This window comes from Salminus brasiliensis, chromosome 13, assembly GCF_030463535.1.
Source record: "Salminus brasiliensis chromosome 13, fSalBra1.hap2, whole genome shotgun sequence".
NCBI classification, from domain to species: Eukaryota; Metazoa; Chordata; class Actinopteri; order Characiformes; family Bryconidae; genus Salminus; species Salminus brasiliensis.
In genome coordinates this window covers 6,930,407-6,954,874 of record NC_132890.1, presented here as the reverse complement: position 1 = coordinate 6,954,874, position 24,468 = coordinate 6,930,407, and the positions used below count along the sequence as shown (strand labels likewise).

The 24,468-nt window shown below is 42.6% G+C and overlaps 1 protein-coding gene across 18 annotated transcripts in view; it reads left to right on the top strand.

The window, feature by feature from the left end:
• The window catches only part of mical3a (microtubule associated monooxygenase, calponin and LIM domain containing 3a), a 129,743-nt gene extending 105,811 nt beyond the window's left edge, over positions 1–23,932 (top strand). For 8 of the 18 annotated variants that reach the window (XM_072694912.1, XM_072694911.1, XM_072694908.1 and 5 more), the window contains 8 exons: positions 673–723; positions 2,228–2,335; positions 2,461–2,554; positions 4,834–4,884; positions 6,753–6,803; positions 20,754–20,853; positions 21,011–21,084; positions 21,856–23,932. In XM_072694912.1, the coding sequence (XP_072551013.1) occupies positions 673–723; positions 2,228–2,335; positions 2,461–2,554; positions 4,834–4,884; positions 6,753–6,803; positions 20,754–20,853; positions 21,011–21,084; positions 21,856–22,040 (714 nt within the window). In that variant the 3' untranslated portion in view covers positions 22,041–23,932. Of the gene's footprint in view, positions 1–672; positions 724–2,227; positions 2,336–2,460; positions 2,555–4,833; positions 4,885–6,752; positions 6,804–11,852; positions 11,919–18,526; positions 18,579–20,753; positions 20,854–21,010; positions 21,085–21,855 lie in introns of those variants that run through there. The other 10 variants (XM_072694913.1, XM_072694903.1, XM_072694915.1 and 7 more) reach the window with 8 other exon arrangements.
• The last annotated feature ends 536 nt before the right edge of the window (positions 23,933–24,468 follow it).

The following is a 24,468-nucleotide window of genomic DNA, read 5'->3' as shown; positions in this document are numbered from 1 at the left end:
GCTTCAGTCTATGATTTTGACCCATGAGCTCAAAAGGGATATTTTTCATGAATTGCTGGTTAATATTAATATTAAGCAATAGTTGGTGCATTTCATATTCATTCTCATGACTCGAAACTACACTGAATGTCCAAAAGTTTGTGGACACCCCTTTTTATTCATTGCATTCAACTGGATGAAGCTGTACCCACTGCTGACACTGTGGTTCAGATGCACACACAGCCACTAGAAAGGGATGCTCCTGAGCAGCCTCCCATGAACGTAGTTCAGTGGAGTGATGGCGCTCCATGCAGCACCTTTGGGACAAGCTAGGATGTTGTACCCGACCTCACTGATGCTCCTGTGGCTGAATGCAGTCAGATCCTTACAGGAATGTTCTATAATGTAGTGCAAGATCTTTCACTAGTGTGGAATCCGTTAACGGGAGCAAAAATGGGAGGTAAGCTCATTTTTAATTCCCTTAATTTTGGAAGGATGAGCAGGTGTCCACAAACTTTTGTCCATATAGGGTAGCATGGGTAAATGTTCGCTTTTGTGTGTGTGTGTGTGTGGTGTTGTAGATTGATAGATTGGTTTGATTTAACTCGACATTAACCCATTCAATCACACCATTTGTTTTGTGTTTGTTTTTCATTGTTGTTTTTTTTTTTATGTTTATTTCCTCCCCCGAAGTCTGTTTATGTTCCTCATGCATTGGCGTTCAAGAGATCATACGCCACAAAGGTAGTGTGTTTACTTCCATTGGTCCGCCCATTCTGAGCATGCTTCAGTCTACCACCTAACTCCTGTCTCCTGTGGTCCATGTGTCCCTCCGTTACTGTATCACTAATGATTTCTTTGTATAAGCATGAATCAGCTAGGCTGCAGTGCCCCCTTTCTGCTGGAGGATCTGTGGTCACATGATGAGGCTTTCAGCATCTTTTTCCTGCACTGATCTTTTTTTTTTTTTTTTTTCCCTCTACTTGTTCATATTTGCTCTGTGGGTCTTTGGCAGTTGCTGAATCCATGTGGGTTCCAAAAACCTCCCCTCAGACTCTTCACTTCAGACTCAGGCTTACCGTCTCCTTTCTCTCTGTCCATCTCTGTCCTGCTAAACAGGCTTTGCGAAACATGAAGTCAGGGCACAGTTATTCTGTATGGCGTTATTTTCACAGCACGGCACTCTTTTTATTATAGCTCTCAATCTATGTGCTCTAATGCATACAAATACTCTTTCTGTTGTGCTTCTGGCTGCAGTCTTGGATTAATAATGCAGAAGCAATAAGTATAGAAATCCAGTAATCTTATTATAGAGCAATTCTACAGATGTTTTTTTTTTTTTTTTTTTTTCAAATTTGCTGCATAATTCAATTATTGTGATTTAAACAAAGTCGTTCAGAGTGTGACGTGTTTGTCGAGAAAACAGCTAACTGATTTCTTCACAGCAGTGGGGAAGGGAACCATTGTATGTAATGTGGATAATGGTACGATAGTGGTAAACCCACTTTACTGTAGGGCAGCATTTATAAGACTACATGGCACCTGCATAAGCATGTCATTACAACTAATGTAAACCTGCACAAGCATTTCTAAAGGCTTATTCCAACAATCATCTGTTGTCTAATTAACATCAGAATGAACAGAAGCAGCTGGACACTTGTTGGAACACTTCTTTATAAATGCTTATGCAGGTTAATACCAGTTGTCGTGAAAGGCTTATGTAGTCGTCATAAGTCATAGTCTTATTAATGGTGCCCTTCAGTAAGAAAGTCACTCCACTATGAATGGGGTTTTTACACCTTCATAAAAAAGTAATAATAATAATCATTTAAGGTACTAGCTACTAGCTCCTTCTAAATCTAGTAGAAAGCCTTCTTCCCTGGACAGGAGAGACAGGTACTCCAACAAATGCAGGATCAGCTCCTTAAATACCTTTGATTTCAAAAGGAAGAATGAATGATTAGGCGTCCCAATACTTTTATTTATACAGTGTGCATATATTACAAACATAGTTAATAGACCAAAAGTGGTTCTTCTCCCTCCTAAAGAACCATTTGAAGCACCTTCATCTTTAAGAGTGTAATGGTTGTGGTTGTGTAAATGAAGAGTTCTAGTTTAGTTAGCTCTGTAAAAGTCCTCGCTCAGCTTGTGTCCTTTTTAAACGTCTCCAGCTCGCTCAAACGTCCTCGAGCTCCTTGTTTTTAGTGTTTTTCGGGGGCTCACTTTATTTTTTTTACTCTGTTCACAGAAGACGTACACAGAGGAAGAGTTAAACGCCAAGCTAACGCGGAAGGTCCAGAAGGCAGCTCGGCGCCAGGCCAAACAGGAGGAGCTGAAGAGACTCCACAGAGCTCAAGTGAGGCTGTGCAGTTTTTCCAGACATAGACAACAGAGGACTGCATGAGATTATAAGGCAGTATATTTAACTCTCCAACTGTGCGAACGGGAGCCTTCACTGTGTGACTGTTTCTACCCCTTTAGATTATTCAGAGACAGCTGGAGCAGGTGGAGGAGAAGCAGAGGCAGCTGGAGGAGAGAGGAGTGGCTGTGGAGAAAGCACTGCGAGGGGAAGCAGGTACCTCAGACTTCTCATTCTTTCATCATTTCTCGTCTGTTGTACAGGGTAGAGAGTTTAGTCGGGCCTCTGATCGTACTGGCTGGAGAGGAAGTTTTATCAGCGCATGTTCAAAGCAGATGTGAACGTTCCTACTAGCTCCAGACGTCAGTAGAGATAAAAGAACGTCAAGAACCGAAAGAGCATTGACCCATTTGTTCTCTCCTTCCGCACATTTAGAGCCATGCCATTGCTTTGTGTTCAGTTCTGCTGCTCTTACAAATAAACCCATGCTAGTTCTGCTTGATCGGATTTTGGGGGTTTTCATGATGTCTTAAGCTGCACATATCTCAGGCTTAGGGCATGAATCACTAAACTGTGGAAGCCCCAGAGGGTTATGGGTTCACATGGTTTATTTACTCCCATTTCCACATGAAAATGGGGGCCTACTTTTAGCCCCAAGTATAATACCATACACCCCTGAGGCAGTGTGATGCAATGCATCTACACACTTCACACCAGGGGTGGGAACCTGAGGGCTGGAGTCCAGGAGAGTTTGCTGATTCCTCAGCTCTTCCCTACACTGTTTTACACACTTCACTCCTGTCCTGTCCAAAAGAATTGGAGGGAATTGAGAGGAAATGCTGGTCTCTGTGGGTCTTTCAGCCACTGGTTGCTCTTGTGAGCTAGTGAGTGTCTATTTCAGTAGAATGTTTACACTGTATGTTAGAGGGCTTCAGTGTGAGGGGCTGTAATGGTCAGTAGTGCTGGTAGGCAATGGGGGCCGGAGTCACAATTTGCTGATCTCCCTGCTCTTACAGACCTACTAAACCTGGCAGGTGAGTAATACAGGTGTGCTTGAGCAGGAAAAGCACCAAACAGGAATTGCCCATCCCTGCCCCAGAGCATAGACCCTTTCTGTCAAACAAACGTTATGAGATTGTGAAAAGCTGTGGGATTGATCTACATTCACGGCCAAGGTCCACAGCAACGCTAGCAAACTGCGCTCAGGATAAAAACAGCAGCCTGACCAACTTGAGCTAAGCTTTTGACCAGCATTGTGTTTAGCTTGTCCACTCTCATGAGCATCATGACCATCCTGGTTTAGCAGCGTAATATTGGTGTGACATGTATGACCACACTGGTCCACTAGTATGACCAGCTAGACACACAGCTTGGTCAGTGCTGAAAGATCAGCTAAACCATCAATCTTTATATTTGTTTTGGGCTTTTTACAACAGCTATTGTCAAAAAGCAGCTTTCCAGGAATCAGTAATCGGACAGGAGATCAACAAAGGGAAACAAAAACAGAGTGGACAAGTGGGCAGTCATTAACTCTGAGACGGTAAAGAGCTAGAATTATTACTAATTGGATTTATGGAGAACTGAGAATGTGAGCTCCGGCAGATCTGCCTAAAACAGCATAATTAAATGGAAAGAGCCAGAAGGTAACACAGACATGGGAGCACTGTCCACAAACCTGAGGGATTGCAATCAAGCTGCGGGAATTGCAGGGACAGCATCAGAATCTCAATTTCACATGGTTCTATTATCTTAGTAACTCAAAACCTTAATGAAGCTAATATTAATGAACCCATAATCACGGGATAACTGAGAAAATAAAATATGTGAATCCATAACCCCTCTCAAAGTTATTTCACACTAAACAGATGATTAGATGCAAAGTATTAAACCTCTGTGGTTAGCTAGAACTGCTCATCCAGATACAGTTGTTGGTGTGGAAATGGACTTGTGTGTAAAGTGAGAGGTTCCTGCTTCTTAAGCCTCATTGCAGTGTGACCCATACTTTATATGTTCTCCATATACAGCTCACATTTGAGAATAACATGACAAGGGACTATCAAGGCCATCACTGTGTCCACTTGAAGTAGATTCTTTAGGTCAGTTGTGCCCAACCCTGGTCCAAGAGAAACCACTTAAAGGGCAGGGGGGTCCTCCAGGACCAGCGTTGGGATCCACTGTTTTAGGTGGTTGTAAAGAAGTGTAACTGCAAAGTGTTGAGGTTTGTAAGACCTTCTTCAAAGGCCATGTATTTAAAGAAGCCAGTATGGATAGGATGACACTGTAGATGCTAAGTGTATGCGTGTTGGGCTGTCTGTGATGATCAGGGTAGTGTTAGATATTAGCGAACAGCATCATCCGGCTTGGTCTTTCTGGTCATTTTGCACCCACTCTTGCCCCCCCCCCTCTTTTTGATCATCCCATCACTGTAAATAGTGCTTTTTGACCTGAATCTCTGAAGATGCTTCTTAACCTCTCTATCCTTCACTCTCTTTAAGGGTTATATAAAGGTTCTAGTGTTAGTCCAAAACAGCGCAAGAGGCGCTCAGGTATCCGATGCCGATAACAGTAGTAGGTGTTCAAAGTCGTCACCCGTGCCCTCATCCCGAACGTCATCTCTCCTGGTTTCTCCTCGTGTGTGTTTCGGCTGCATGGCTGTGATACTGAGTTTGTGTGTCTTACATAGATTTGTGTGCCCTTTCACTGGATGTGGTAAAGCAGGGACGGCCTATATATATATATATATTTAGATATATTAGAGATATGGTACAGTTAATGCCATTAGCAACATAGCAGGCCATTTTGTCGCTGCTAGGGGTGTAACGTTATGTATATTTGTACTGAACCGCCGCGGTACGGACATCATGGTTTGGTGCGTGCAGTTGTATGGAGAATACGTGGTACACAGTAAGCGCTACAGGCATGCTAGCAGATTGATGAGTCCAATACAGAACCAAATTTCTCAAGTGCACTTCAAAGACGTTCATGTTTGCAATACCCAGAGCTGCTGGAATCATGTCCGAAATAGCCTTCTTTGTCTGCAGTGACGGGTTATTTCCTGGTGTTTAAGTCGTTGTATATATTTGAGATAGTGTTAAATGTGATGCTCAGTTTTATCTCTTTAAGCTGTGCTAAGAGGAAAACCCAGCCCTGTAGCTGACCACACAGATCAGAACAAGCTTAAATAAGGCATGTCTAAATAGGACTGAACTGTATTAATATGTTCATACTGAAGATTTGAGCTCATCTAAATACAAATAAGGGTCTTTATATTCTTATTGTATTATATATTTTATTGTTGAGTGATAAAACAGTATACTGAGGAAAGGTGGATATAGGTGGAGAATAAACATTTTCACCCAGCATTGGGTTAACACAAGTGATATGTCTAACAAAAGCTATTTTATGGTGATGTATGACATTTTTGCAGTTGGTAAGCTGGCTGGTGCGCCCCCCAGAGGTGAAAAAATGTAGTTCTGCTGTGTCTGTAACTGCGTCTGTGAGGGTTTTTCCCCTTTATAACAGAGAGAGTTACAAAGCAGTAGAGCCTTTGATTGGCTGCTTTTTACCCTGCCCGCTCCTCATTAAGCCCCTGTCTCGCCCCGCTTTTAGCGCACCCTAATGTGCTTTTTTCAGATGAGCTGAGAGGGTTTTAAGAAACCAGCTGGTTGAATATTGAGCCTTTTTTTTCACGTTGTACCAAACCGTGAGGTCCAAACCGCGGTGTGAACCAAACCGTGACTTCTGTGTACCGTTACACCCTTAGTCCATGGCTTGACCAAACCTCCTCCTATTTTCGGAATGAAGCATTGAGGGTATGCTAATGTACGACAGAGGGCCACTTCTATTGGTTCATTCATCATAAACTATTCACACTATTTTATTCAAGTGTTGTGGAATAGAAATGCCAAATTTGAGTTTTGGAGGTTTGAAGGTTCAGATATGATGGCTCTCTTCTCATTGGGTGAGATTTTTGCTGCCCCATTTGTAGTGGTCAGTTTGTACGGATGGGCGCTGAACCAGTTTGGATTTTGGACTCCTCCTCACAGAACCTGTGGCAGGGCACAGCAGCACCCAGCAGCAAATCTATGTGCCCATTCTGTCATTTCGAAGACATGCTGTGTACAAACAATGTCTGTACTTAACCACGTGTGTGTGTGTGTGTGTGTGTGTGTGTGTGTGTGTGTGTGTGTGTGTGTGTGTGTGTGTGTGTGTGTGTGTGTGTGTGTATTATGTAACACATTGTTGTGAGTTTGTGTGTGTTCTGCACACTGTTAAGACAGTATGGGTGCGAGTGAGTGTTTGTGTGCAAGCTCATGCATGAAGGACTTGCAGAGTGTTGCCACTGGCTGTGCCTGTGTGTGTGAGAGTGTGTGTGTGTGTGCAGTAACATATCTCTAATATATCCTTATTGTAGACTATTGGGGAGAGTCTAATTACAGTGAGATCCTGGACTTGCATCTGGGCGGTATGTATTTCAAACCTGTCGCTTCAAACTAACCAACAGCTAACGCACCTCTGTCTTCCCCACTGTACTTACTGAAGTTCGTCCCCATTACTCTGTCCCTCTCCAACCCTTACCCACCCCCACCCCCCACCTCCTCGGCTCATCATGGCTCCAGGACACCTCGGTGCATTTGTAGCTTAGTATAGGGTTAGTTATTGCCTGGTTAGTAACTGTAGTGAAACCACTTGGGGCCCTTAAATCCTACTTTTTGAATTGCACAGCTTTTAAAGGGCCCATATCCTAAAGAAAGCCTATTAAAGCAGCCTATTAATAGTCATTGTTTTTTTTTTTGTGGTGTCACATCTGCCAATAAAGTTTAGCCCCACCCATATTGCCATAAGCTCATACCTCAGCCTGCTTTATGGCACAATACGAGGCCTATTCCACTTTGTATAGTATTTATAGTATAGTATTATAGACAAAATAATGGAAACAGCCTGTTTCATTATAAGGGATTACAATAATAAGAAATATTCAGTTAATTATTATAACTCCTTTTAAAGAATCTAGGATATGGGTCCTTTAATAACCTTTGTGGGCTTGCTTTTAATCAGTTAGACATATACACCGATTACACACACTCACACACATGTGGGAATGTTGCTTGTGCATAGTTTGAACTGTACTTAACAGCACTGGCAGCTCTCCCTGGCCTGTTTAGTGCAGCTGACCGTCTGCTTTAGCCTAGCATAGCTTAAACACCCTCTGCTCTCGGCCTGCTGTCTTTCCTACCATACCTGCTCAGTTGCCCAGGGGCCATGTGCAAGTGTGTGTGCGCGTGTCTGCGGCCTGTCTATGTGTGGAGGTCCGAGTTCAGAACACCTCCTTTCTTCTCCACCCCTTTTATTAAAAAAAAAAAAAAACAACACATGGAGCCTTTGAATTGTGCCCCAGTGGTCGAACCTTGTGCTGTCCTGTGATGTGCTGTAGATGTGTCGATTGTGATTGCTTTAGACGTCCACACTGCCAGGAGATAGCGTGGAGTTCTCCCTCAAACAAAACTACGTTAAAAAGAAGCGTACAGGTCAATCCGTACCTGCTTTTGCTTTCCGAATATCGACGGGCCTTAAAACCAAGCATTCCGTTCTCTGAAGCCTGCAGCATGTGACGCAGCTTGTTTTGCAACCAGCCTTTGGTAACAGGGGAAGACCTTTCATGTGTGTTGCTTAGGCTGTGGATGGAGTTTGCTAATGATAGCCTATATACCGACCAGCCATAATATTAACACCACACTCATTGTCCACTCATTCAGCTCCACTTCCCCAATAGGAGCACTCTGTAGCCTATCTGTTTCTCTGCGTACTGTGTTTGATAGCCTCCTTTCACCCTGTTCTTCAATGGACAGGACCCCACAGGACTGACCACCACAGAGCAGGTATTATTTGGGTGGATGGTCATTCTCAGTACACTGCAGTAACTCCGACATGGTGGTGGCTTGTTAGCTTGAGTTGCACTGGTGGTACGAGTGGATCAGACTGCGTCACTGTGTCCACTCACTGTCCACTCTATTAGATGCTCCTACCGAGTTGGTCCACCTTGTAGATGAGGTCAAGTTCATCAGACAGATGTGTTGTTTGTGTTGGTGATCCTCTAGTCCCACGCTGTTGGCTTGGGTATTTCTGGTTGGTGGACGGTTCTCAGTCCAGCAGTGACACTGAGGTGTTTAAATACTCCAGCAGCACTGCTGTGTCTGATCCACTCGCACCAATGCAACACAAGCTAACACGCCACCGCCATGTCAGTCAGTGTCACTGCAGTGCTGAGAATGACCCACCACCCAAATACTACCTGCCTGCTCTGTGGTGGTCAGTCCTGTGGGGGTCCTGACCATTGAGAAACAGGCTGAAAGGAGGCTAACTAACAAAGTATGCAGAGAAACAGATGGATACAGTCTGGAATTATAGACCTACTCAGTGCTCCTGTCGGGGAAGTGGAGCTGATATAATGGATAATAAGTGTAGAAAGGGGTAGTGGTAATGCTATGGCTAAAAGTGTATGTAATTTTATATTGTAGCATATCATAAAAACCTTGTATCTCAATTTTCAACAAGGTGTCAAGGTATGCGTGACAGCGATGCAATATGCAAGTCTGTCAGGGAAGTTAAACTATTGACAAGGACTCGGGGAAAGCGGGGAGGGGACTTTGTATTTGTCTACTCTGTCAGGTACATGTGAGTGACTGCCATTCTTGTTGCGCTAGGTGACGTTTTTTTACCTTCTGGGGGCTGTTTTTGAGAAAAGATGGGTTTCTCAAAAACGTGGCACTAAGAAGGTGAAAGCAAGAAGCACTTCATGGTTAATGTCTCTGTAGACCATAATCATAACCATTCACTGGCATGTCCAACACTGATCATTGCATACTGTGTAAGATCAGTCCATCATAGTCCAGGATGCTGATGTTTGGAGAAACCTGTCCAAGGGTGGTTATAGATTTTGCTCTGGTGGGAGTATAGTGGAGTTCGTGGCCTAGCTGTATGGAAGTGGTTGATCTGCATATCCAGTTCTGGAGGTCCAGAGTCCAGCACAGTTGGACACAGATACAGATGGCCCTGCTGTAACACACCCACTAAACCTGATAACTCAAGTACCTTTCACACCATTCACACATGCTCTCTTGCAAAGGAATTCAGCAGTGATTAACAGGGCTTAAGTGTGAACGTAAGCCAGAGTTAAATACTGGGAAGATTGAAGTGGCACAGTGCTTCACAGCTTTTCTGAATTAACTCAGCTTGAGGGCACAAGAGATCATCCCTGTTGGCTGGGACTCCTTGTAATAATGCAGTGCTACCAGGCTAGGGGAAAGCGGATGCTGGCACATGCCCCATGCACCTGGATTCCCTGCCACGGATAGCTTAAGCTCAGTCTCAGTTGCGCTACTCTGGAGGCCCTCATATTGCTGACTGTAGCAGAGCTGCTGTATCAAGGCCCTCCAGAACTGCCATTTCTGTATTTTCTGGAGTACGTTTGCCCCCCCCCAAATGACCCATTTGATTACTGAAGTGGAGCCAGAGATGGATAGAGGTCGTTGACTCCAGCAGTTGACTGTCTTTAGACCAAAATGTTTGAATTCTCCATAATTTTTTAACAGATTTAACAGATTTTAAAGGTTTTAACACTTACATGTTGTGAAAAAATTAGAACACCTCACGGATACCTTTTAACGTATTTAAATATGTGGATATTTGATCTTCATTAGAGCAATACTGAGAGGTGGAGGTAATATACCCTAAACACACACAACTAAAGAAATGTTAATACTTTGTGAAATTTAATCAATAGAAATGCAACTTTCCTGTGAGAAAAACGTTAGAACACCCCCACATTTATTACTACTTAACATGTCTAAAATCAGAATCAGCTGCAGATGATCAGAACATGGTTAGAGAGGATTCTGGAGGAGTCTGTTATTTAAACCTCACACATTTACTCTGGTTGGGTCCTGATTGTTGAAGTGAGGGGTAAAGATCACCATGACCAGATCCAGAGAGCTCTCTGAGGCCTTCAGAAAGAAGGTTGTAGATGCAGATAAGTCTGGGAGGGGGGTTGAAAAGATCTCAGAAGAGTGAGAAATCATTGTTCCACTGAGTAAAACAATTGCCAACATGGCCAGGCCAGGCCAGGCTGTCCTAGCAAGTTCAGCCTACAAGATGTCTGAAGAAGTCTCCAACAGGCCTATAATGTCATCACGGGACCTACAGGTAGCTCTCACCACAGCTGGTGTTAAAGTACTGCATCTACCATCAAACAAGAGAGACCAAACAAGCTTAACATCAGGGCAAGACTCAAGATTCATCTGTCCAAAGCACATCGTTTCAGACGTCCTGGAATTTGTCTAGATGTTTCCTGACATTCCTTCAGTTGTATGTCCGTACTTATATTAGCTCCGCCTCTCATTATTATTCAAATTACAATCAAATATCCATCTGTTTAAATATGTAAAAGATTTGAACGTTACTAATTAGCTACAGTATTGAGTTACGATGCATCAATCTGATGACTGTCTACAGCGTCTCAGACGCTCCCTGGAGCCTCAGTACGCATCTGTGATAGTCCCTTGTTCGAACATCCCACCCGCTTATGCAAGTCATCCCAGCGTCAAGACCACGAGGCCATGTTCGTCTGGCTTTGATTCCCTTGCTCGTCTCCTGCAGACCACCTCCACCACACCTACCTCATGTGCGCTCATGTGTCAGTCATTGCGTTGAGCTTTTGATTTCGTTTCCTTTTTTGCGTCATCCTTGTTCTCGCCCTCTCTCGGCTTGTTCGCACTCGCGTCAGTTCCTGCTTTCCACTTCAAAAGTAGCCAGAGGAAAGACGCTCGTCTTGTAAGACTGGATGATGCTTTCATATAGATGGGAAACATCCTCAAAGATGGAGCGGTGATTACTCCCCCCGTTCCTTTAGTGTTCGTTGTAGTCTCAAGTGACTCACAATTTATCTGTCTGGGTAGGCCTGCGTTACAGAACATGTTGAGCATATTAGCACGTAGCGCAGCCAGCGTTCTTTGATCTGTTGAGAGAGGACACCCGTACACTCGAGGCGGACTGCTTCTTTTTTTTATTATATATATTTTTTTATTTATTTTTTTTATTTTTTATTTTTTTAGTACCAGTGGAAAGTTCAAAGCAGGGCTGTATTATTTACCACTAAATTCTTTTGTATTTTCAGTATTTCACTCTCTTGCTCACTTTCTCTCTTCCTCTCTCTCTCGCGCACACACACCACTACACTGCTTTGAGTTTCTTCCCGTAGTTCTCTCGCTTTTTATGATTTTTCTCCTCACTGTTCTCTCTCCCTCATCTCTCCCGCCCCCTCCCTCTCTTTTGCATTCACCCTTTTTTTCCCTCTCCTCTACCCCCCCCCCTTTCATCACCGCCACCACTCCTTCGCTCTCTCTCCCTCTTTCTCTCCCTCTCCTGTTTTTCTCTCTCTCTCTCTCTCTCTCTCTCTCTCTCTCTCTCTCTCTCTCTCTCTCTCTCTCTCTCTCTTTCATCCCCTGTATTGTGGAAGTTGAGCCCTATGTCAGGACCCCTCGCTGGAGACCCCTGTCCTTCTGCCCATGCTGTACCCCGGAAGGTAACGTAAACCCCGTCTCGCCTACCGCCGGCTGGCCAGCCCCCGTTCCTAAGACAATCCTGGCCTGCGGCCTTTTTGTGACCACCTGCTCCGGACTGGTGGAGCGTTGACCCCTTCCTTATCTCACACGCCCCCCCCCCCCCCCCCCCCCCCCCCCAAAAAAAAAAAAAAAACATCCCTCCATTCATTTTAGCCCAGTTTTTCAAAGAAAGTCAGAAACTCTAGTTTCATTACCTTGATAACTTGCACGGACCGCTGCTGTTGTACTAGCAGACTGCTCTGCTTAACATGGTTGTGCTGTTTGCCACAGAACTAAACTAAAAATAGTGTGTGTGTGTGTGTGTGTGTGTGTGTGTGTGTGTGTGTGTGTGTGTGTGTGTGTGTGTGTGTGTGTGTGTGTTATCCCCCTCCAGCCTGGTCTGTAGGGCTGTGTGGCGTAACCGTCCGTGGTAACCTCTTTTAACTGTGTGTGTGTGTGTGTGTGTGTGTGTGTGTGTGTGTGTGTGTGTGTGTGTGTGTGTGTGTGTGTGTGTGTGTGTGGCCCATAACGTGTGGATGAGTATGTATGGTGTGTAAGTATTAGACCTAGAATGGGAGAGCTTGTCATGGAGAGAGGGAAGGAGGGTGAGGGGTGTTCCACAAAGCAGAATCTCTCAGTAGGCTTCATAACGTAGGTCAAAAGTGAGGGTCATCCAATACCTCCTTGGCTTTGGGCCAAAGCTCTTAAGCTAACTGCTTTGGGAAATACCCATCTGTTGATGGGGTGTATTTATATAGCACAGGCATGTCCTCAGATATAGAGGCTGATATACAAACCTATGGAAGCCCTAATCCAGTGCCCTAAACCTTGGAGGTCCTGGAGGACCCCCTACCCTTTTTACTACATTTTAGTGTTTACCCTGCTCCCAACAGGCTTGATCCAGCTAATCAGCGAAATCACAAACAAACGTTTCACTAAAATGTGCAAGGCACAGCGCCTCCGGGATCAGGGTTGAGAAACCTTCTCTAAATACTGTTAAATAGCCTGATTGAATGTTGGGTTAGCACAGCTAGCCACTCTATGGTTCTTTAGGACCATCGTGTCCCCAGAAGTAGCCTAATAAGCTACTAATAAGTAGCAAAACAAGGTGGCTAGAAATTGGGCCTAGCAGTGATCTCAAAAGCAGACTTTCGTGCACGTGATGCTAATCTTGCTATGAGAAATGAGTTGGAGTGAATAGCATTAGCATTAGCATAACTCTAATATGTGACTAATAGCTTCCTTTAATTGTTAGCAACATAAGTATGGATGGTTAAATTACTCTCTTAGTCTGAGGGGCTGTATTGGTATTAGCCTCTAGTAATTGTTAACAGTGTTAGCATGTATGATTTAACTATTCCTTTAGCTTGAAAGTAACTGTTAACTGTTAACTGTTAGCAACATAGCCAACATAGCCAACATAGCATGAATGGTTGAACTATTCCTTTAGTCTATATTTATATTAATATTAATATATATAATATATATAATATCTATTTAATATCTATATTAATAATAGCTTCCATTAATAACTAGCAACATTAGCGTGGTTGAACTTGTGGTGTGAAGGGCTGTATTGGTGCTAGCTTTTAGAAATTGTTAGCAACATTAGCAATTTAACTTTATATTTAGCCTTCAGGGCTGGGCTGCATTAGCACTAGCATCTAGAAAATAATTGAAATACTAGCAATTTAATTTTTTTTTAGCCTGACGGGCTGTATTTGTATTATTTGTTAATTGTTAGCAATATTAGCATGAATGGTTGAACCATTCATTTGGTGAGAAGGGCTATATTGGCAAAAGCTTTTGGAAATTGTTAGCAACATTAGCAGTTTAACAATTGTTAAGCCTAAAGGGCTGAATTGGTATTAGCTAGTTTCTAGAAATTGTTAGCAACATTAGCAATTAAACTATTTTTTTTACCTAAAGGGTTCAATTAATTGTTAGCAATAGTAGCATGGATGGTTGAACGATTCCTTTAGCCTGAAGGGCTGCATTGGTACTAGCTTCTACTAACTGTTAGCAACATTAGCAATAACTATTCCTTTAGCCTGAAGGGCTGCATTGGTACTAGCATCTACTAACTGTTAGCAACATTAGCAATAACTATTCCTTTAGCCTGAAGGGCTGCATTGGTACTAGCTTCTACTAACTGTTAGCAACATTAGCAATAACTATTCCTTTAGCCTGAAGGGCTGCATTGGTACTAGCATCTACTAACTGTTAGCAACATTAGCAATAACTATTCCTTTAGCCTGAAGGGCTGCATTGGTACTAGCTTCTACTAACTGTTAGCAACATTAGCAATAACTATTCCTTTAGCCTGAAGGGCTGCATTGGTACTAGCTTCTACTAACTGTTAGCAACATTAGCAATAACTATTCCTTTAGCCTGAAGGGCTGCATTGGTACTAGCTTCTACTAACTGTTAGCAACATTAGCAATAACTATTCCTTTAGCCTGAAGGGCTGCATTGGTACTAGCTTCTACTAACTGTTAGCAACATTAGCAATAACTATTCCTTTAGCCTGAAGGGCTGCATTGGTACTAGCTTCTACTAACTGTTAGCAACATTAGCAATAACTATTCCTTTAGCCTGAAGGGCTGCATTGGTACTAGCTTCTACTAACTGTTAGCAACATTAGCAATAACTATTCCTTTAGCCTGAAGGGCTGCATTGGTACTAGCATCTACTAACTGTTAGCAACATTAGCAATAACTATTCCTTTAGCCTGAAGGGCTGCATTGGTACTAGCTTCTACTAACTGTTAGCAACATTAGCAATAACTATTCCTTTAGCCTGAAGGGCTGCATTGGTACTAGCATCTACTAACCGTTAGCAACATTAGCAATAACTATTCCTTTAGCCTGAAGGGCTGCATTGGTACTAGCTTCTACTAACCGTTAGCAACATTAGCAATAACTATTCCTTTAGCCTGAAGGGCTGCATTGGTACTAGCATCTACTAACCGTTAGCAACATTAGCAATAACTATTCCTTTAGCCTGAAGGGCTGCATTGGTACTAGCTTCTACTAACCGTTAGCAACATTAGCAATAACTATTCCTTTAGCCTGAAGGGCTGCATTGGTACTAGCTTCTACTAACTGTTAGCAACATTAGCAATAACTATTCCTTTAGCCTGAAGGGCTGCATTGGTACTAGCTTCTACTAACTGTTAGCAACATTAGCAATAACTATTCCTTTAGCCTGAAGGGCTGCATTGGTACTAGCTTCTACTAACTGTTAGCAACATTAGCAATAACTATTCCTTTAGCCTGAAGGGCTGCATTGGTACTAGCTTCTACTAACTGTTAGCAACATTAGCAATAACTATTCCTTTAGCCTGAAGGGCTGCATTGGTACTAGCTTCTACTAACTGTTAGCAACATTAGCAATAACTATTCCTTTAGCCTGAAGGGCTGCATTGGTACTAGCATCTACTAACTGTTAGCAACATTAGCAATAACTATTCCTTTAGCCTGAAGGGCTGCATTGGTACTAGCTTCTACTAACTGTTAGCAACATTAGCAATAACTATTCCTTTAGCCTGAAGGGCTGCATTGGTACTAGCTTCTACTAACTGTTAGCAACATTAGCAATAACTATTCCTTTAGCCTGAAGGGCTGCATTGGTACTAGCTTCTACTAACTGTTAGCAACATTAGCAATAACTATTCCTTTAGCCTGAAGGGCTGCATTGGTACTAGCATCTACTAACTGTTAGCAACATTAGCCATTAAACTATTCTATTAGTCTGAAGGGCTGCATTGGTACTAGCTTCTACTAACTGTTAGCAACATTAGCAATAACTATTCCTTTAGCCTGAAGGGCTGCATTGGTACTAGCATCTACTAACTGTTAGCAACATTAGCCATTAAACTATTCTATTAGTCTGAAGGGCTGCATTGGTACTAGCTTCTACTAACTGTTAGCAACATTAGCAATAACTATTCCTTTAGCCTGAAGGGCTGCATTGGTACTAGCTTCTACTAACTGTTAGCAACATTAGCAATAACTATTCCTTTAGCCTGAAGGGCTGCATTGGTACTAGCATCTACTAACTGTTAGCAACATTAGCCATTAAACTATTCTATTAGTCTGAAGGGCTGCATTGGTACTAGCTTCTACTAACTGTTAGCAACATTAGCAATAACTATTCCTTTAGCCTGAAGGGCTGCATTGGTACTAGCTTCTACTAACTGTTAGCAACATTAGCAATAACTATTCCTTTAGCCTGAAGGGCTGCATTGGTACTAGCTTCTACTAACTGTTAGCAACATTAGCAATAACTATTCCTTTAGCCTGAAGGGCTGCATTGGTACTAGCTTCTACTAACTGTTAGCAACATTAGCAATAACTATTCCTTTAGCCTGAAGGGCTGCATTGGTACTAGCATCTACTAACTGTTAGCAACATTAGCAATAACTATTCCTTTAGCCTGAAGGGCTGCATTGGTACTAGCTTCTACTAACTGTTAGCAACATTAGCAATAACTATTCCTTTAGCCTGAAGGGCTGCATTGGTACTAGCTTCTACTAACTGTTAGCAACATTAGCAATAACTATTCCTTTAGCCTGAAGGGCTGCATTGGTACTAGCATCTACTAACTGTTAGCAACATTAGCAATAACTATTCCTTTAGCCTGAAGGGCTGCATTGGTACTAGCTTCTACTAACTGTTAGCAACATTAGCAATAACTATTCCTTTAGCCTGAAGGGCTGCATTGGTACTAGCTTCTACTAACTGTTAGCAACATTAGCAATAACTATTCCTTTAGCCTGAAGGGCTGCATTGGTACTAGCATCTACTAACTGTTAGCAACATTAGCAATAACTATTCCTTTAGCCTGAAGGGCTGCATTGGTACTAGCTTCTACTAACTGTTAGCAACATTAGCAATAACTATTCCTTTAGCCTGAAGGGCTGCATTGGTACTAGCTTCTACTAACTGTTAGCAACATTAGCAATAACTATTCCTTTAGCCTGAAGGGCTGCATTGGTACTAGCTTCTACTAACTGTTAGCAACATTAGCAATAACTATTCCTTTAGCCTGAAGGGCTGCATTGGTACTAGCTTCTACTAACTGTTAGCAACATTAGCAATAACTATTCCTTTAGCCTGAAGGGCTGCATTGGTACTAGCATCTACTAACTGTTAGCAACATTAGCCATTAAACTATTCTATTAGTCTGAAGGGCTGCATTGGTACTAGCTTCTACTAACTGTTAGCAACATTAGCAATAACTATTCCTTTAGCCAGAAGGGCTGCATTGGTACTAGCATCTACTAACTGTTAGCAACATTAGCAATAACTATTCCTTTAGCCTGAAGGGCTGCATTGGTACTAGCTTCTACTAACCGTTAGCAACATTAGCAATAACTATTCCTTTAGCCTGAAGGGCTGCATTGGTACTAGCATCTACTAACCGTTAGCAACATTAGCAATAACTATTCCTTTAGCCTGAAGGGCTGCATTGGTACTAGCTTCTACTAACCGTTAGCAACATTAGCAATAACTATTCCTTTAGCCTGAAGGGCTGCATTGGTACTAGCTTCTACTAACCGTTAGCAACATTAGCAATAACTATTTTTTTAGCCTGAAGGGCTGCATTGGTACTAGCTTCTACTAACCGTTAGCAACATTAGCAATAACTATTCCTTTAGCCTGAAGGGCTGCATTGGTACTAGCTTCTACTAACCGTTAGCAACATTAGCAATAACTATTCCTTTAGCCTGAAGGGCTGCATTGGTACTAGCTTCTACTAACCGTTAGCAACATTAGCAATAACTATTCCTTTAGCCTGAAGGGCTGCATTGGTACTAGCTTCTACTAACCGTTAGCAACATTAGCAATAACTATTCCTTTAGCCTGAAGGGCTGCATTGGTACTAGCTTCTACTAACTGTTAGCAACATTAGCAATAACTATTCCTTTAGCCTGAAGGGCTGCATTGGTACTAGCATCTACTAACTGTTAGCAACATTAGCAATAACTATTCCTTTAGCCTGAAGGGCTGCATTGGTACTAGCTTCTACTAACTGTTAGCAACATTAGCAATAACTATTCCTTTAGCCTGAAGGGCTGCATTGGTCATTGGGCAGCAGCTTTAGCCCCATCTTTACTAAGATGCTACAGCGCAGAGTTCCGGCTTTCTGTAAAACAAGCGTTATGTGCAAAAATCCATGAGATTTAGCAGTAGATGCTAGCAAGCACACACGTAATCCATGATTCAGGCATCAGTGTTCCAGTGTGAAGGCCTCACATCTTAGGGAAAAAAGTTTCCTAATTATTTTATTATATTATAATTATATTATATTTATGCTTCTCAAAATAATTATTTTTTAATTTTAGGAAAAAAATAATGAACTCATTATAGGGGAAAAAGAGTTTCCATATAAACCTAAGGATTCCTAACTAATCAATACCTACAATGTGTGTGTACGCATGTGTGTGTACGCATGTGTGTGTGTGTGTGTGTGTTCTGTTGATTAGGACAGCCCCAGTGGCTGTGTGTTGCTGTGGCTGCTCTGAGACTGTGCTAACTGTGGTTTTCTCTCTGGGTTTTCTCTCTGTGTCTCTTCTCTGGGGGAGCATGGGGCTGAGTGTGGTGGAGGCCGCTGGCAGTGGGTGTCCGCTGGATAAGTTGAGCCTCCAAAAACCTGTCTCACATCTTCTCTTCCTGCTTCCTGTCTGTCTCGCGCTCTCTCTCTTTCTCCCTGTCTGTCTGCCTGTCTGTCACTCTCACTCTCTCTCACTCTCTCTCCCTGTCTGTCTGCCTGTCTCTCCCTCTCTCTGTCTCTCTGTCTGTCTCACATTGTTCTGAGAACCTTTGCTTTGCCTCTCTGTGTGTTTCAAAACAGCCAACGGTGGCGCCAGCGAGCACAGCCATGCGATTTATGTGTGTACTGTGTTTTTCCTTTTTGTGTTGCGTGAGCCTCCGCTCTGTCAGCTAAGTACGTCGTGCTGCATCCAGGTTTGCCCCTGTGTTGGCCCATTGACACCGCTTGGCTCCACTGATCTGTTTGCATGTGTGAGTGAGACCGAGAGAGTGTGTGTCTGATGGGATGGGATAGGGGCTATGTCACAAGCTGTCAGGACTGTACTAGCATGGACTGATTTGTGTACAGTTGCCCAGATGTGCAGCCAGTGACTGTGTCTGCATTGAACATGGACTTCAGTGCTGCATGCCACAACATTAAAGCACATGGGCATTGGTACAACATGGGATCTAGAATGTACAGGCATGTGAAAAAATTAGGACGCCCCATGAAGATCTTTGGCTTTTTGAACATTTTTCAACAATGTAAAAGCAGTAGTGAGAGACTAATATATCTGAACAAGTAGAACTAAAGAAATGTCTTAAAAACATTTGGATTACAACTAATATAAATGCAGTTTTCAGTTGCAGATGATCAGAACATGGTTAGAGAGGTTTCTGAAGAAGTCTGTCTAATTTTAACCTCAGACGGTTAGTCTGGTTTGCTCTTGATGATTGAAGTAAGTGGTGAAGATAACTATGGCCAGATCCAGAGAGCTCTCTGAGGCCTTCAGAAAGAAGGTTGTAGATGCAGATCAGTCTAAGAATCATCTGTTCTGCTGTCTGCTCAGTTCTCTAATGCAGAATAACTGTCAGCATGGCTAGATCAGGAGGTCCTGGCAAGTTCAGCCCAAGAGGAGAGACCAAAAGATGAGTAATGGAGTCTGCAACAATCCTGAAATGTCGCCTAGACGCCTAGACGAAGTCCTGGACTTCTGGTACAGTGTGCTTTGGACAGATACATTTTGAACCTTGCCCTGATGAGAGCTCTCTGGATCTGGCCATGGTGATCTTCACCACTCACTTCATCAATCAAGAGCAGACCAGACTAAATGTCTGAGGACTCCTCCTCCAGACAGACTCCTCCAGAATCCTCTCTAACCATGTTCTGACCATCTGCAGCTGATGTTCTGCAGCTGATTCTAATTTTAGACATTTTAAATAGTAATATATGTGGGGGTGTTCCAACTTTTCCTCACAAGAAAACTGTATTTCTATTAATATTACATTTTACAAATGATTTAAGATATTTCTTCAGGTTTCTGGATTTACATATATTACCTTCATCTCTCACTATTATTTACATGAAAATCAAATTTCTATTGATTTAAATATCTCTAAAAAATACAACGATTTTCATGGGGTGTGCTATTTTTTTTCCCATGAATGTAGATGGAAAGCCTAACAAAGTGTAGCCTTTGATTGTTTTCTTATCAACAGGTTAATGGGAGTAAAACCCCATTAGGAAGTGTAGTGCACTGTATGGAGAAGATCATGGGCAGAGAAATAAAGCCCAATGAAAAAAAGCTTCCAAACAGTGAACTTTCATTGAGTCTTTTTTACTCTGGGTGCCTCGTATGTTTAGAATACAGACACATTAAAATAAGGCCGTAAAGTGGAGAGTAACCCTGGTGTTTTAAGTAAGGGGACCATGAGTATTTAAGCCTCATCCTCTGCTTTCGAGAACGAACCGAATGCCCCAGAAGTCCAGTCTGATTCGACGTCGTTTAAAAAGTGCTTTGAAAATCAGAACTTGTACCTCCACGCCATCTTCTGTGAATTAGACGGCAGCTCCTTTGACCCTAGGCCGGTGCTCTTGCTCCGGTACGCTCCGGTACGCCCCCACCCCCCCCTTCCTTCCGCCAACCCTACATCCCCTGACAAAAGACATCCCGGCTTGGCTGTCATTGCATTGGCTGTGTGGGTGTCCATGTCAGATCTCTGTGTCGGAGACTGGGTGTCCGGATGGTTCCTTACTCTTTCATGCTTTGCCTTTTCCAGGAATGGGTAAAAAGGACGATCCGAAGCTGATGCAAGAATGGTTTAAACTGGTCCAGGAGAAGAATGCCTTGGTGCGGTATGAGTCAGAGCTGATGATATTGTGAGTATTCTGTCATCTAGTCTCGCTGCAGGCCTTGAAACTTACTGTGTTAGTGGACAAGGGGTCATTGTGGAGGCCATGTATGAATTTACGTGAGTATATTTGAAGGAGAAATGTGGAAAATAATAAATAATCATTTCTTCACCTCTCTCCTCAGTGCTCGTGAGCTGGAACTGGAGGACAGGCAGAGTCGGCTGCAGCAGGAACTCAGAGAACGCATGGCAGTCGATGGTACCTTGTACTTTTTTATCCATCTGCATGGTGTCACTGACTAAGCCAAACTAAGCACTTTTTGGGAGATCCCAAGCTCCCACACTCATTTAATATTGAGAATAATTTCATAGATATTCATGTACATCGAACAGGAATTCAGTATTTGTATCGCTGGGTATCAATATCGGGCAGATATCAGCGTAACACAAACTAACACACCTCCACCATCAGGATCAGGCAGTGCTGAGAATGACCCACCACCCAAATACTACCTGCTATGTGGTGGTCAGTCCTCAAACAGATGGACTATAGTGTGTAATTCTAGATCTACAAAGTGCTTCTACGTACTACCATGCAAATCCAGCGGCCTACATCTGAAGGTTTCCGGGTGGCTTGAGCCATATTACCATATTTATTCTAATACGTGTACCTTGCTTTCTCTGCATGCATTGCTTTCTCTGAACCACAACTTTGTACTGTGACTATTCGGTATGAATACATGTGGCATTAAACCCCCTGTGTAATCGCACTGCATACACTAGATGTCTGGCTGCTTTACCTTTCCACTTTAAACAGTTCCACTCTACTCGCTTAAACTGCTTGCTAAGGTCTAAAAACATGCCTCTTTGCTGCAAGCCTTAGGTAGATGAGGTCTCTGACTGGCTTACATAAAGTGAAATGGGGTAAAATAGTCACATGATAGATGAATAATAGAATCAGGGGCATCCTTAATATCTTTTGTGATGTTGACGTGTTGTACTCATATTGACTGCCTGTCTGTCCCTGCAGATCATCTGAAGACAGAGGCAGAGCTGGCAGAGGAGAAGCAGATACTTAACGAGATGTTGGAGGTGGTGGAGCAGAGGGACTCTCTAGTGGCTCTGCTAGAGGAGCAGAGACTCAGGGAAAAAGAAGAGGACAAAGACCTGGAGGCAGTCATGCTCTCAAAGGGTTTCAACCTAAACTGGGCTTAGCAGTAAGCCAGCCCACCCAGCGTCCTCTTCAGAGCCACCGTGGGGAATGTATAGACTCATTTGAGCCTGCCTGTATCTCTCGCTCCGGTTCATTCGGCAAATAGGTGACGTTTACACTTCTTTTCAAGAGCAAGTTGACAATGTTTATGCATCCTCCTGGTTTAGCTCCGGGCTGGCCACTTGGCCACCGCTTGCTCCGCTCCACTGGGAACACAGCCAAGGCCTTGCATCTCTGCAGGATGTTCTACCATACTTGACAGAAGAAGAAAAATCCACTTTGGAGATTGTATTTTATTTGATTCTTTTTTTTTCTAAGCTGTTTTTGGTTTTATAAAAAAGGGAATCCACAGGAATGGTGTGGATGTTTGTGGACTTTTGGACAGTCCGGAATGAACAGAGGTTGGCCAATACCGCTGGTTTTAGAATGTCCCGTTCAGCACCTGTTACATACGAGTGTTCTGGAGGAGCGGCGAGAGGTCCTTGGACTCCCAGATTTCCAGATTTCCCAATCTGCTTTTTTTCTACGTCGACTACTGACTGAAAGTATGAGCGTCCAACAAATAGAGCTGTCTTTCTCTCCAATCATAAGCCCGCAATTCAAGGTGGGGAAGTGATCAACAAGGCCATTGACGCTCCCTGTGACAAAAAGCAGTGTTCTGCCACAATCCAGTTCCAAGATTGGTCCCAGCTGTTATAAATAATGTATTTATTGTTTTTATTGTTTTACAGAAAAGCATGCCGTGGCTTTCTTTCTTGACGTTCAGTTAATATCCAGAGAATATCCAGGTACATATCCATGTCGAGTGGGACGAGTTCTTTCGTTTCGTTCTCCCATCAGCCACCTCATATCAGGACAAGATGCAAGACGATGATGTCTGAGAGCAGAGTCGCATATCCTATATTGTACATAGCACACGGCCTTTAGCTGATCTTCAAAGTGTTGGCGCACTTTTAGTGGAGCATCTCAGCTGCAGCTTCTAGTGCTATCCCCTTGGTCTCAAGTGATCTTACTGTTCCTATTTAACAGTGTACAATCACTTCTCAGACATGAGTTTCTAAGTAGCTACACTACCGTTTACAGGAACAACGGAACATCATGCAGATGTTTCAAGTTAAGACAATGGAGGCTGGAAATCAGATGCAACGTTAATGTTGAACTCTTCTCAACAATGTAGCCAGTGTAAGAGATTACCATGTCCGATAAGAGTGCTGATACTGGAGAATCAACCTTTTCTAATTACTTCTAGCAGTCACAACCTCTATTTGATATCAGATATCAATGGGTCGTCAAACTCTGTCGCGCCATTCGCCTCTTTCGTTTCTGGCAAGAAGCAGATCTGCTGCACGTTCTCAGATGAACCTCTGAGGACTGCTTGCACTGGCTTTTTAGTACTATGCCTTTATCACATATTACAAGTCATCTTCAGACCTACATGGTTTTACACAAATCCATGGCTTGTTTTTTTTATTGATTTGTTTTTATATAGAAAAAAAAAAAGCATTTGTATTAAATACGAGTGTTCGGACATCACTAACCTACAGTTGCAGATCAACCCGTATGCCTATTGTGGAACTGTACATTTCAGCTTGGTCACCATGGAGCTGTATAGGTGGACAGAGATTTCTGTAAGTAAACATAACTGTGAATGATGCAAAGTTACACGAGTTCAAGGCTAGTTGTTTTAAACTGTGTAAATTGTTTTACAGAGTTTAAGTTTATTGGTATTTATTAACACGTGTTGGGAAAACATGTATTATATGTAAAGAAAAATGGAATCTAATTTTTAAACTTGTATGTTGTCAACTCTTGTAAATGCTTCCTGTAGCTAATGTGCATATAGGATGTTGGATTGAGGTTGAAATGGTAATAAAACAAGCTTTTGTTCCTCGTTTGTGGTGTTTTTCTGGTTTTATTCTTAAGAACAAGCTTTTTTTTTGTAACATATCTCCCACTATTATTATTAGTATTACCAACGGTGTCAAGTAACGAAGTACAAATACTTTATTATCTTCCTTAAGTAGAAATTTTGGTTTTCTCCTGGAATAATTATTTTTCACCCCACTTTTTACTCCTACTCCTTACATTTCTCATGCAATTATTTGTACTTTCTACTCCTTACATTTTAAAAATAGCCCTATTACTAGCGTACTACTATTTTATTTATTATTTTTCATATTAAAAAAAACTATCCAGATAAATCGCTCCATCCGGAAAGTGTGAATTTAATCGTTGTTGGATGAGAAGTATAAACATTCCCTATTGGTCTGTAAGCAATCCATCGCACCTGCACACGTCATAACACACTCCAGCAAGCACACAGCAGACGTCTGTAGTCTAGTATGAAGACTGTGTCCATGGCAGAGACACAAGAGAACTGCAGTGAAACGTCCCGACTAAGCCCCACATTTACATTCCAATAAAGCTTAT